A 15035-nucleotide genomic window follows, 5' to 3' on the forward strand; every position below is an offset into this window, starting at 1 on the left:
AAAATTCTCTAATTTATCAATTCAAATAGCGATCCTTTCTTTTCTTTTTAGTTTCAATCTAGCATTATGTGACAGGTAAGTTCTATAAGTTCGTAAAACTATCCGATATATTTTATTTAACACATCCTGATAATAATTGTTTATAATCAATAGTTTGAACAAGGTTTAAAATTTCAGTTAGAAATATACTACTTCTGATTGTGAATGCCACAAACTAAATAGTTAATCATTATCTATCAAACTGCTTTATTTTATTGAGCCATTACGCATGAACATGAATACACAAAAGGTGATTATTTAAATGTGAGACGAATTTCACATGTAAATAGTGACAATGACAAGAGCCACTAGATAACAAGGTCACAAAGTCTACTACAAAAAGATACATACAGAAGTGGAATGCAACGAATTCATACACAAATATAAATATTTCAGGATGATGTAAACAATCGTATCTTCTGTAAGTGGGTTGGCATAAAATCACGTACCATGTAAATGTTCTTTTTTTATAGATTAAGAGTGTTCATCATCGACGTAGTATACACATTCTTGCGCACACAAAAAGGGCATAATGTACAATTGTTAAATTACAATGTATAATACAGAATTCACATAATAAATTGCTCTATTTTACATATCTATCTAAAAATCGTACTTTTTTTTAACAAAAAAATTTATATTCATTATCCATACGAGATAACATACAAATTTAATAAGAAGAAACTGATATTCTTCTAAATTATGAAAAAATGAACAAAGCTAGCAAAATAAGGTGTAATACAGAAAAGAGAGTGGCAGATCATAGCTACAATGTATGTACAAATTATTTAGATAAATTTTGAAATCTATACAATACAATGGCGGAATTCAGTGAAATGTTATATTTACGAAGTTATTCATGCGGTACTACTAAAGCAGGATTAATACACAGTAATCACTGAAGTCTTGCGTAAACAAGTTCTACTAACTAGTTAAACTAATTAAACATTAAAAGGATAATTTACCAGCAATTTTCATCGAAGACAACATAAGAAATATCAAAGATTGATGTAAGTGTTTGAAAATGGTGAAATATACCATACTGTTTGCAATACGTTTGACAAAGATGAACATACGAAACACTGAGTTACGATCATCCTGAAAAATTTTAATCTAATTCTGTTGAACTATACGCAGAATTGAATTCAATAACTTGATCAAAAGCCTGCCAATTAATAAAAATATTGTATGAAAACTGGTGACTACAATTTGAAGGGAAACTATAACAGGATCTTGATTGGTTTCTGTTTTAATTCAACGTCCGACAACGTCTCAACCTTACGATCCGCATTAGATTTACAACCCCAACCAAGGGGTCTCAATGGACTGAAATGCCAGTTCTGTAACAGCTTCGTTTCACATCACGGTGCTATTTTAAAAACTGACCACCTTTCCACTCTTCCCACCCAGTCCCAGAGTCAGTAAATAATTGACGATTGGAAAGCCGCTAGGATCACATTCGTAAAATAGTGACAGTAATTGAATTATTGTAAATGAACTCCTCGATATTGCAAACATGATGTTGTTACTGAACGTCAGAGTCATCTAACATCCTGAACTCGAAAAATTAAGGTTTAGCAAACAGAAAGGAAAACTGCCCCTTCATAGATGCGTTGTAAACCCGACATTTTACGACCAGAATAACATCACGATGATACCAAAGATAGGATAGGAGAACAATGTACGAACGATCAGTGGTATAGATTGAATTTTAAAATCATCAATATTATTTTCTCATAGCTAACGTAAATAATACATGAAATTTGGTCAAATAGTATCGTTCTATTTTCGATATTCACTCGGTTTAGAGTTTAGTATTGTTCGAGTGGATTGGGTCTAAGAATATCATAATAATTATTATCTATAGAAACCATTTTAGTCTAGTACTAATTAATGAAGTTGTTCTTCTAGATGATATCGTAACAGTTTTCGATATACATCGATCCTTCTTGAAAAAGGTTTTGTGAAAATCGGCAATTTACAAATGATAGAAGGGTTTATTTTCTTCGCACTATAGACTCATCCTTTGAAATTATAAAGCGAGAAACTAGACAACAAAAATAACATCTGTTTAGATATTATTAGGCAAGAAATCCTCTATTTTCGAGTAAATTCATTGGTTTAATAAGAAAACTGTAGACTAATAATTAAAATGTCCATTGCTTGGTATTAAGAATAATATTTTGCTAAAACAAATGAGTGATTATGAACTCAACAGTTTTAACAGATGACTAAATAATGAGAACAATTAAGAATTCAAATTACGCAAACTTATTACATGAGAATGAGAGACATTATCTTTCTAAACAGTAGGTCAGTCAGTCAGTAACAACATAGAACTTCGTACGTACGTACATCAGTTCGAGTTGCCACACCACATTAGCATAGAGATGCAGTGGTCGATTCAAATCCCGTAGTAGTAGAGGTAATAAGAGTATAAGCAGTAATCGGGAAGATTAGTGTTTGGAGATGTTACTTAAAGAGTATAATACAGTGAAATAGATTTGAGAGGAGAAAAAAGAGACAAGGAGGAATAAGGAGATCAAAATTTGGGAGAACAGTAGGTAGGTATACAGGAATTTTGGATTTACAAGTTAATTATCGAGTTCATGTTTAGTCCCAGAAAGGTAATTGCTAAAACATTATAAAGCGAAGCATAAATAATAATACGCAAAGATATTCTTATCTGCAGATTCAAAAAAGGAATAAACAAGGTATTATTCTTAAATATTATTGAACAAGTATCTGATGATACTGTTAGAATAAACAAATAAGCAGTCCATTATAATACATACATCTGAAATTTTATTAATGTTCAGAGTAAATGAAATGATAAAATAAGATGCGAATAGCACCAATTATGTGTGCTTTAGTTAAACTATTAAGAAACTTGTTACATGAAATGTTTCCATAGGTTAGCTTAAACATTTCACATGATATGTTGTGACTGTAGTCGTAAGACAATCAATGCGACAGAACTTCCGACTGTCAAAGATACATGTTTATTGTTAATTTAATTTTTAATGGTTTGCATTCGTCAGCTGGAAGTAATGTTCTTCAATTATTTGTAGTGAAAACATGATCATTCGGTCCAATGTTAATATTAATAATTTAATCTTACCATATTCTCACACTAAAAACTAAATATTGCTAGGAAACAATAAATTAGAACGATACTGTAGTACTCATACCTGATGATGTAAATTCAAAGGAAATCAAGTTTTCATGAAGCAATACAAGCGTATAGGTTCTTACACAAAAGCCGCTTAATATTTCTTCAAAATTATTATACTTATCATAAAAATCCCCAAAAAAAGCGAAAAATTTAATATAAAACTTATGAAATAGTATGATTTCGGCGCACCAAAAACTAATTAAATATGAACATGCAAAATATACACATGTTGGACTGAGTATCTTTAGATTAAGCATTCAACCGACGTAATAACGCTTTGATGGTAAACTGAGTGCCCAACAAACAAAATAATATTGTGAAACAGGCATACTACTACAAATGTTTTCAGCAAAGTAGGTTTTCGTATCCGCACAAAAACAGACAAACAATCTGGTGAAATTTGTCATTTAAACAAAATCATCCCATTCAAAAAAGCGAGAAAAGTGGAAATTCAAAATAAAAATGAAATTATCATTTATGTCGTGTAAATGATTGAGTTATTTGAAGATACTTTATATTAAACAGATTGAAACCAACTAGAAAAATGACGAATATAGAAGGTATTTATACCATATCCTTCAAATTAGATATTCGATCTTTACCAGTAATACCTTATGGACATACGGTTTACATCAAGTTAAATTACCAATATCAGCCAACTAAACAAATATCAGATGGTGAATTTGAAATGTCTCAACTATAATCTACCTGAAATCAATACCCTATGCTTTTAAACCAATAATCACGATGTGCTAAGAAGATAGTCTTAAGACAAATACTTTAGGCTTTTTCGATTTTCAGCAAACTCCGACCACTTAAAATATTTTTTGATTCCGGGATTTTTCTTAATAAAAGTCAGCATCAAAAAAACATACATTAATTACCGTAGTTGAATAATCCGATGACAATTATAGGTGTTTATCACAAACAACGTACATATTATAGTGTTAATAACACGTCAAACAAACACTGATTCTGCCTTGGATTTATCACCCGGACTCACTTATTTTTTCTACGTACAGACAACTACTGGCATACGAACAGCAAAAAATGACTAGCTAATGAGTCACTTAAGGTCACTTGATGAACTCTCTCCCTTACAAATAATTATACAAAGATAAGATTGGCTTAGTTTTATGACCTTGAATGTAAAAAAACACCAGTAAACAACAAAGGTAGTCAAGACGAAACAATAAATGTTAAAGTAGTTCAAAATCTCAGTAAACACTATGAAACCAAATGTCTTAATACTAAAAACAATAGAGTTAAGATAATAGCAATTATACGATATTAACAGAAAGGGGTTTCTGTGAATATTATAGTAATTCGATAGTCGAGTTCATGAGTCAAATATACAACAAACAATTTATGATAGAGAAATGATTCAAACTTACGACTAAGCATATAAGAATTGGTTAGATTATTCTGATTGACACCTGATAAGACTTGTGGAAATCCACCGGCTGCTGCAACAGCTGCTGCTAAAGCCTGTTGTTGTTGTTGTTGTTGTTGTGAATTATGCAGCTGTAATGCGAATGGATTTAGTAAACCAGTAACTGCATTTGGTCCAATAGATTCTAATTCAGATATCAACGAACCAGAGAGTGGTGTAGCAGGAGGAGGCTCTGATGGTGGGGGTGGAATAATACCAGCACGAATAGAGTGAGCAAGCCTACATGCTGATCTTAAAGTACCATGTGGATCAACACCACTGATTGTGGTAGCCCGAGTTAGACTCCCTGTCATACGCTGCCGACGAGGCAATGTGCCTCCTGAAGAACCATACGCTGTCGATCGTGTATACCGACCTAGAGATGAGTCTCTCTGATGGCTGTTTAGTTGATACGTTTGACGGCGGTGTCTACCACGAATGCCTACGTCGAAATCATTTCCAGTATGAAATCCATCTTCTTCAATATCTGAGCGTGAATTACCTTTATTCAAAGCAACTCGCTCGCCGTCTTCACTGTCTTCTTGGTCATCATTAACCGATCTGAGTAAGGGATTCGATGATAAATTATTTGAACCAGTAGATCCCATCCTAGGGACTTCACTTCTTGCACGTTTCCTTGACCTTGATAAGGCAGATTGATCATTACAATTTTCATTTGGAACATGAGTTTCGGAGTTGGTATCTGTACTAACTGTAGGACTGCTAGAACGTGCATTTCCGTATGTTTTACGTCTCATTAATTGTAAATCGGTTAGTTGAGTACGGTATAATTCTCTAGATTTATTCTGACTATCATTGGAATGATCTAAAATTAGGAAAGAGGGATGGATATAAGTTCATTACAAATAATACAGAATAATAAAGCTTTACAATAGAAATTGTTTTATGCCCATTAAAACCACATTTAATAAGGAATTTATGTACGATATAAATGTAATTCAATACAACAGGTAGCTTGGTCATGAAATGGACAATCAAACGCTTTGATTGTTGTTGGAAAACTTTCTCACTAAAATGCGCTGATGGTTTTCATTAAAAGGTTGAAATACATCAAAAGTATTTTTATTTTAACGATTCTTTTTCTATATAGCTGCAGATAAAATTTATTGCACTATAAATATATATATCAAGATAATCTTATTTACTATATTCGTGACCAATAAATTAATATGAATTAAATGTTGTCGATCCTTTAGAAATATCATCCAACTTCGAACCAATATAACTGAAAGTAGTATCCATAAGTATATCGTTAAGTATTTGTTCAAATAGGTATGTAGTTAAAAGTGGTTTTAGTTAAGGATTGATGTCAGCTGAAGAATCATTGAAAACCAAGGAAGGCTAAACAGCGATTTTGCCCTTATTGCGGCTTCCTTGACGGTGAACACTCATGAACACATTGAGAGCCGAGGCCAAGAACTGAGGTTATCACTGAAACCACAATATTGTTATTTACTTCCATCAAAATTAAAACTGGTCAAACGAATGTCAATATTACTTAGCAATGATTTTGAAATAGAAGACCATAACACAACTTTTGTGAACAACATGACCGATATAAAGAAGCAGACAGACTAAAGAGAACATTTAATATTGATTAGCTCATTCTTCATGAACAAGATATACTCATATATACATTTTGAAGTAAAGCAAATAATTAATGATAGGTAACGGAGTTATTTAATGAGTAGTTACGGCAAAAGAAAAATCTTCTTGACACAATAAAATCTATGGAAGTTTAGTCTCATGAATTTTAGCTTCAGATGACAAATTCGGTCCTTTATAACATGCACTATTCATTCGCTCAAGGCTAGACGTTTAATTATCAACCATTGGCCCATGGATTCATCATCAACACATTCAATTTAGGTAGAAAAGTTAATCCTAAGATAAAACGGGGATTCTAAAGATTAGTTCGAAAACGAGAATGTGATTGACAGATGACATTACTTGTTACTACTTAATATTCTTCATCTGCTGAACAACAATAAAGAAAATCTTTTTCTAGTCAGTGTGACAATGCTTTCAGAGCTATGTGTAGAACTAAAAGGTTACAACACACGAAAAAAGGACTTGCCCAAAAAAAGAGTATGTAAGAAAAAAGCAGAATTAATATATGATCAATGGTAAGAATAAAATAATATACATTTCATAAACTCCGCCTGTAACTTTTCTCGAGTAACTGCCGGTCCCAAGCCCGGGTAGAAAGAAGGGTCGGCAACTTCACCCCGTAGAAAAAATCTTGCAAAAAAAAACGCCAACCAGATTAAAGTGCTGATGGGAGACCTAGGCTTCTTCACGAGGGGTAACAGGCGTAAGCAACACTTTATAAGTGTGATTGTTTGATACAGTAATAAAGACTTTTATCAACGGCCTAAATACAAAACCAATCACAAAGTTAAAGTGAAAGATACCCCATTTGCTTCACTATTATGAATGGTTCAATGATATATATATATATATATATATATATACCCCTAAAATTGACAATTTAATAAAACCAGTAACTTTCCCAGTGATTTCTGAGTTGCATTACTATACTATAAGGAAGATTATAAAAGGTCAGTTTGCGCGATGCATTTTAGATGATAGTTATGTGATACTGAAAAATAAGGGTGTATTAAGGAAAAGTATATGATTCATGTGTTATTCCATAACAAAATGCTCCGAACTAATGATAGACTGACTATATGAGTGGTCATTTCTGACTTTAGGAGTACACGAATCATTAACGGATATGTGAAGATGAACAAGTTCGCAAGTACAAATCAGAGATTAGCGTTAACAGCAAAAAGAGTATACCTACAGCTTCTTTATAGTCGCCTTTAGTCATCCAAAACGGGATTTATGCATAACATATGCTTCTATAGCTCACTTGGTTTCAGTATTTTCTATTTCGGACAGAACCTAAATTCACTATTTATAGAAAGCATTTCTAAAATCAAATAGCAAAATACTAATGTATAACAAGTAAAAAAAATATAAAAGGGAATAACTATTCAGTGGATCTTCTATGAATATGTCTATTTGTTTTATACCCAAAAACATCTTGTGTACACATTAATATGCGCATGTTTTTAAATAAGTAATCAGAAAATGTAAAAGCAGGTGTTAACAATGTGCATGAATCATGGTTATATGAGTGTATCGTGTAGTGAACTGAAGTTAAGATTTATAAAACTAATTGGGGAGGGATAATGAAGTTTACTTTTTAAGTGTAAATTATGATTGTATGTGTGTAACAGAATAGTTTAAATATGACGCAGCATAAACATGCGCACCTGATTTACGCAATAATAAGTAAATGGTAAAATATTGAAACGTAACTCTTGTACGAATACGAGATATAAAAATTCATGAAAATGAACGTCTAGATAAGTAGAACCAAAGCTTCTTCAAAACAAACACCATACAGAAGAGTTTGTTTAATGTTGAACTAACGTCACAGAAAATCTCAAAATTAGTCAAAATAGAAGGAAAAAAAACTAACAGGAAAGAGGCATACGTAGAATAGTGAAGAAAGGTAATGTATGAATATAAACGTACTACTGGGACTAACTTTGAAATGTTCTATGTGAGACATTTGGATGCTGATTTGTAACCGTTAACTAAGTCAGAAGACTAGGAACTCTAGGTTAAAGATTGACATAATTCATTCGTTAAATTCCTAGAAAACTAATAATGCTTCAAAGATACCTGAGATAAAATGTCTGGAATATAACACTAGCAGCTTCTATAGTCAACTAGAGAGTTATACTCAATGTAGAACGATAAAATAATGATTACTAGAATAAAAGGAAAATTTATTAAAAGATTTATAAACTTAGGACCTGAGGGAATACAGTAAGTGAATACACCTGTGCCACTGGGTACAATTTTGAACAATGTCACCGAAAGCCTTAAACCGTTGGTAACGCTAATCACCAGGACCCCAAACAAGTGCCTTGTACTTACCTACATAGTTCAGTCCCATAGTTAGTGACTTCATGTACTGAGGCCATATCACAGATTTGCTGCCATTAGTTTTCTTCCAACCTCCCCCTACATCAGCCGTCATCACGCGTCTAGATAATCAGTCTTTATGTTGATGTATAAATGTTCTAATCATCTTAGTCGATAAATATTCGCTGCCTCATGAACATATTTTTCATCTTTACTTAAGACCCTGCGCTAACTTCAGAATTGTTAACTTGATTGTTCCAACATACACGAGGAATGTTTTGAAAGGATATATAATGGATTAATAGTAACGATTGTCCTCAATCTTTAGAAGACGCATAAAACAGAACGTGGTGAACTGTTGAGTAGTATACTTGTCACTTATTTGACATCTTACCTACGTCACAAGTTACAAAAGTTCATAAAATTGCTTTTACAAGTCAAGCATTTGCAATGAAGTAAGATATGATGAGTTGTTGTACAGTATACTTACCCTTTAGGTAACAAGGAGACATCTCACCAATGTCACAGATAAAGGAAGCTAAGAATTTTAATGCGTAACAATATACGAACGCAATCTGAGATAAAATAGAGGCTTAATGTAATATTGAACTCACTTGGTGTTGTTTTACTTGTACCTTCCTGTTGTCATTTAGGGATGCAACTGATCAGTCTCTTGTTGGCATATGCACATCCTGTGCAAACTGCTTCGATAGAGCTCTACGTCACAAAATTTTTAAGCGAAGATGGATAGTGGCTAGCAGTGGAATCCAGGACGTGGGTTTCGTTCTATCTGTGCCCCCTGAATGCCCTGGTACGGCTGAGAGTGGGGAGAGTCCGCTCTCCCTCTAGAAATGCTCTCACATGGCCACGCGTATACAGCCTCTGCCAGGGAAGTCCTACTCATTGCCTTCTCGTGTCGGGGGTGTTGTTTACGAAAATGAGAGGACGAAAAGCGAATGTCCGGCGCTTTAACCGGATCCCAAACCAAATCATTGGTGCACATGGGCTCCAGTATCCTGCGGGAACAAATGACGTATGAACCAATCGTTGGTCACCGGCTACCATGGGACTGCATCTCCTTACGATGCTCCACTGCCTTGTGGGTTAGACCTTTAGGTCAAAGGCTCGGGGAGTGGCCCCTAAGAAAACTACCTGCTTCGGTTTGGGCACCTGGGCAGTATCACAGCCCACACACAAATTGATGAACTCTTTATGCCTATGGAAATTACCTTTCTCGCTTTGAAAAACAAACAATTGATTCAGATTATTATCATTACAATTATTGTCATTATTAATACTATTATTATTATTATTATTACTACTATTATTGTAATTATTATTATTATTATTATTATTATTATTATTATTATTATTATTATTATTATTATTTTCCACATTATTCACCCTCTTTTATACTTATACAGCGGCTCGTCTTTGGTGGAAATTCGACTGTATCTAAACGTTCTCGAGTCACTGTCCGGTTGAAAATTGTATGTTACCACCGAATACGAGGACTGAAGCAGTTTTTCTGAAACCACGTGCACCATTCAAACTGGCTGCCTTCAACGTTCGCACATTTATGCAGGTCGGACAACAGATAGGGCTGGCTATGTCTTTGGAAAGTCTTAATATTGATGTTTGTTGTCTATCCGAGACCCGTATTCAAGACTCTGGCGAAGTACTATAAATTCGATCTCCATCTGTCGCTTCGAAAAGCTTGTTTTACGTGCGCTTATCCGGGGACCCTGTGGCATCTTCGTCTGGTCTTGCTGGCGTTGGTGTCGCACTAAGCGCTAGAGCTGAGGCAGCACTAGTCGATTGGATCGCCATTAACAGTCGGTTATGTGCTGTTAGATTAGAAAGTTCCATCAAAGTGAGAAGAAATCGGTGTGAGAAACGATGTCTTTTCGTCATCTTCGCCTATGCCCCGACAGATTGCAGCCCGGATGCAATCAAGGATGAGTTTTACCACCAGTTATCAGTTCTTCTCCAGAAAGTGCGTTCGACAGATATTGTAGTACTAGCCGGAGACTTGAATGCCCAGGTCGGGCGTCTAAGCACAGAAGAGAGTCGTTTAGGTGGCCGATGGGGACTCGTCGGTCGCAGGTCAGATAACGGGAACCGTCTACTGCAACTTTGCACAGACCACAACCTGTTTCTGGCTAGCACTAACTTTCGGCACAGTCATCGCCGATGTGCCACCTGGCGTCCTCCCTCTGCATCTCAAGCCTGGACTCAGATTGATCACATCGCAATCAGCTACCGCTGGCGTGGTTGTGTACAAGACTGCCGCTCCTTTTGGAGTACCTATCTGGACTCTGACCATGCCTTGGTCTGCGCCAATCTTGCCTTACTTTTCAGTGGCCAACGAAGTGACCACCACCAAAAGATTGATGTTAGCAAGCTGGTTGCAACTTCTGTTGCAAGTAAGTATCGAACCGAGCTAGCCTCTAGGCTAGCTACCACTCCACCGAAAAGTATAGATGAGCATTGGTTGCAATTGCATGACGCCATGAAAATGGCGGGATCAGTCAGTTGTGGGTTTGCGAAACGTCCCGCTTTTAAGCACTGGGTTTCTTCAGGTTCCTTACAACTCATTGAAGCCCGTCGGTCTACTCCGGGTGACCGTGAGTTTGACCATAAACGAAGGATGTTACGTAAGGAAATTGGGCAAAGCTTGCGTAAGGACCGAGAATCCTGGTGGTCGATGCGTGCTAATGAGCTGGAAGCAGCAGCTGCATCTGGTAACTACCGGAAGCTCTTCCAGCTCATCCGAGCCACTGGCAGCAAGAAGTCTGGTGTGAGTGAAACAATCTGCTAGGATGATGGGATGCCAACCACTAACATCCATCGACGTCTTGGACGATGGGCAGAATTTTCGAAAGGCAGTTCAACTGGCCTGCTGCTCCGGCAACATCGGTCAGACTGTCCTGCCCTCCATGGCCGGTGACGACTGATCCACCAAATGAGGAGGAAGTCCGCAATGAACTCCAACTCTTGAAACGTTACAAATCACCTGGCCCAGATGACTTACCTCCGGCTCTTTTTAAAGATGGTGGTGACTTTTTGACTAAGGAATTGACGACGTTGTTTACAAAGGTTTGGGAACTAGAGAGTGTACCAACGTCATGGAATGAGTCGATAGTTGTCCCTATCTTTAAAAAGGGTTCACGTCGTTCCTGTAACAACTATCGGGGGATAAGTTTACTTCCGATTGCGTCCAAGCTATTGGCTTCCGTCATTCTTCGTAGGTTGTTCAAAACCCGAGAAAGATTGACTCGCGAGGAGCAGGCTGGGTTTCGTTCTGGTCGAGGATGTATTGATCATATATTCACCCTCCGCCTAATGTTAGAACACCGCCATACTTATCAAAGGCCAACAATCGTAGTGTTTCTTGACATCAGGGCTGCCTTCGATTCGTTGGACAGGACTGTTCTCTGGGATTGTCTATTGAAGAAGGTTGTGCCTGAGAAGTTTATTAACATCCTAAAAGCCCTATATAAAAACACCTCAGGCAGAGTGAGGGCATACAACCACCTCTCTCCATTGTTCCATTCGAGCAGTGGGGTTAGGCAGGGTTGCCCAATCTCACCATTCCTCTTCAACTTTGCTATCGATGACATTCTGGAAACAGCTCTGATGGATGTAAGTAATGGTGGTGTGGATCTGTTGCCTGGAGAAAGACTTCTCGACCTTGAGTATGCGGACGATATTGTCTTACTGTGCGATAATGCCCAAGGCATGCAATCCGCACTTAATCAGTTGGCAATCAGTGTCTGTAGGTATGGAATGTACTTTGCACCTTCGAAGTGCAAAGTACTTCTACAAGACTGGCAGGATTCTAATCCTGTACTCACCCTGGATGGTGAGCAGATAGACGTAGTTGAGAAGTTCGTGTATCTGGGTAGCTGCATAAGTGCTGGTGGGGGTGTGAGTGATGAGATCAATGCACGAATAGTGAAAGCCAGAGCGGCTTATGCCAATCTGGGCCACCTTTGGCGCCTTCGTGATGTTAGTCTGGCTGTAAAAGGTCGGATCTACAACACGTCGGTGAGAGCAGTTTTGCTCTATGCTTGTGAAACCTGGTCTCTCCGAGTTGAGGACGTCAAACGACTCTCTGTGTTCGATCATCGCTGTCTCCGAAGGATTGCTGACATTCAGTGGCAACACCATGTCAGTAATGCAGAGGTTCGGCATCGTGTGTTCGGGCACAGAGATGATAATGTAATTGGTGTCACCATCTTGAAACACTGACTTCGGTGGCTTGGACATGTTCTACGAATGTCGTCCCAGAGAATTCCACGTCGTGCATTATTTGCCGACTCTGGGACTGGTTGGAAGAGGCGGAGAGGTGGTCAGTGCATGACATGGTGTCGTGGTATGAAAGAAAGCTGCAAAGGACTGGCTTCTGTCTTTCCTTCACGACTCCCTGGTTGGGGTCTGAGAGATGGTGCTACACAGTGGCTAGAGACGTTATCAGATATGGCTCAGAATAGAAGCCAGTGGCGATCCTGCTGTAACCTTCTTTTACTTTCTTCATAAAAAAGTGGTTGTGTCTCCTTTACCTGAAAGATTTCTTCTGATTGTACCTTTTCGTTCCGTCGTTACTACCACACTACCTTACTCCAATCTCTTCGTCATTGTTCTCTTTTTCTTTTGCGCTCCTTAGTTTTTTTTTCTACTTCTCTTCGAATTCTCATTGTTTTGTGTGGCGCATATATATTGGCGCTCTCTTGTACCAATATTCATGTGTTCAAATAAATAAATAAATAATCTGCGCAGGATGTGCATATGCCCACAAGAGACTGGTCAATTGCATTCCTAAATAACAACAAGAAGTTATAAGTAAAACAATACCAAGTAAATTTAAACTTCACCCCATTGCACAAGCAGGTGACTATCAGGACTCAGTAGGTAAGTGGATAACGCGATGGCGTTTGAAGCGATCAATGCCGGGTTTGAGTCCCGAAGTGAACATCAACCCTGGAATGCAGGTAAATCCAGCTGACGAGTCCCATATTTGCGTATTATCGATTTGAAAAAAATAGCCGGCATACAACGGGTTTGACAGTTTCTTTACACTGCTTCATAATTCTTAATTTAGTGATTATTTAATATCAGTCTACACCAAGCAAAAACAAATCGTAACGACGATACAAACTCTCTTATACGTAGCGATATCACTGTTGCAAATGTAACAGAGATAAACTAGGAAGCTTATTTCAGACATCCTCGGTATGAAAAATTACAACAAGATTATCACCGAATTCATAGAAGTAGTTACTTCAATGGTAGTAATATACAAAAGAAAGATTGTGTATAAGAGTATTATACACAGAGAAAGAATTACTTCGTAGAAAGAAAGTTAAAAAATAATTTTAATTTCATGGTTTAAGGGAAGACAGAGAGTGTATACACCGACGCCATTGTGGTCGAATCTGAGCAATGTCACCCAGAGTCTCCAACCATTGGTTACGATAGTCGCGCGGACTCCAATCAAGTAGTCTGCTTCTAGCAACACGACTCAGACCAGAAGTTAGTGACTTTACGGACTGACGCCACATTTTGGTTTGGTCGTCTCTAACTTCCTTCCAACCGTCTCCAAAAATAGTCAGCATTGCGCGTCATGGTAATCAGTGTTCAAATATACGTAACACATGGTCCGGCCATCTCAGCCGATGGAGATTCTGTTATGTCCCGATAAGCATAATGAATGGTAACATTTGGTATCCATTTATGGACCAATACTAAACGTATATTTTTTATCGTATAATTGTTAAATAACTAAACTATGAATATTCATATTCTTCTTATCATAAGCTTCATTTTGATTTATGAACTATTATTATACGTTTTACCATTCTTGAATTATGCCCTGTCTATTAATCACTACCTCCCTCATTCACAGCCACATCTGGCTAATTCTTGTACAAATGTTGTTTCATATTTTATTGGTACGTTGTGGTCTGTTTGATTGGTATATAAACTCAGTATGTTTGGAATAAAATGATTTATATTACAGAGGCTGAGACTGGTGTTCTGGATTTAACTGGCTGTGCTAGACAGGAAGCAGGACCAATAAACACTCTAGACTGCTCGTACGGGTTTACGCGTCATTGGTCCGATCGATAAGTCATTGCTCTCTAATTGGCGGTATCGTTACGTTATTCAATAACAAGGCTCACTCGGCCACAAGTTATAACAGATTCACAACCTCACCAAATGATTTACCATCATTTACTACTACCCATTATCTGACCTCACTATTACTTACCTGATGATTCCAGCAGATGCAGGCAATATTTCTAAGAGATCTATGATAGACGTATATCTCACCTTCACCATAGGTGACGTGATTTGGCAAAAGCCAAACGAGCTTTTCGAATCCGTGCAGAGATTTCGTCAGACACCAACCCATTAGGGCTG

The 15035-nt window shown here is 37.0% G+C and overlaps 1 protein-coding gene across 1 annotated transcript in view; it reads right to left on the reverse strand.

The window, feature by feature from the left end:
* Positions 1–15035, reverse strand: part of TENM2 (Teneurin-2) — a 152594-nt gene that overhangs the window by 135056 nt on the left and 2503 nt on the right. The window contains exon 2 of the mRNA XM_051210976.1: positions 4609–5472. Within this exon, the coding sequence (XP_051071001.1) occupies positions 4609–5472 (864 nt within the window). The remainder of the gene's footprint in view (positions 1–4608; positions 5473–15035) is intronic.

This window comes from Schistosoma haematobium, chromosome ZW, assembly GCF_000699445.3.
Source record: "Schistosoma haematobium chromosome ZW, whole genome shotgun sequence".
In the NCBI taxonomy this organism is placed as follows: domain Eukaryota; kingdom Metazoa; phylum Platyhelminthes; class Trematoda; order Strigeidida; family Schistosomatidae; genus Schistosoma; species Schistosoma haematobium.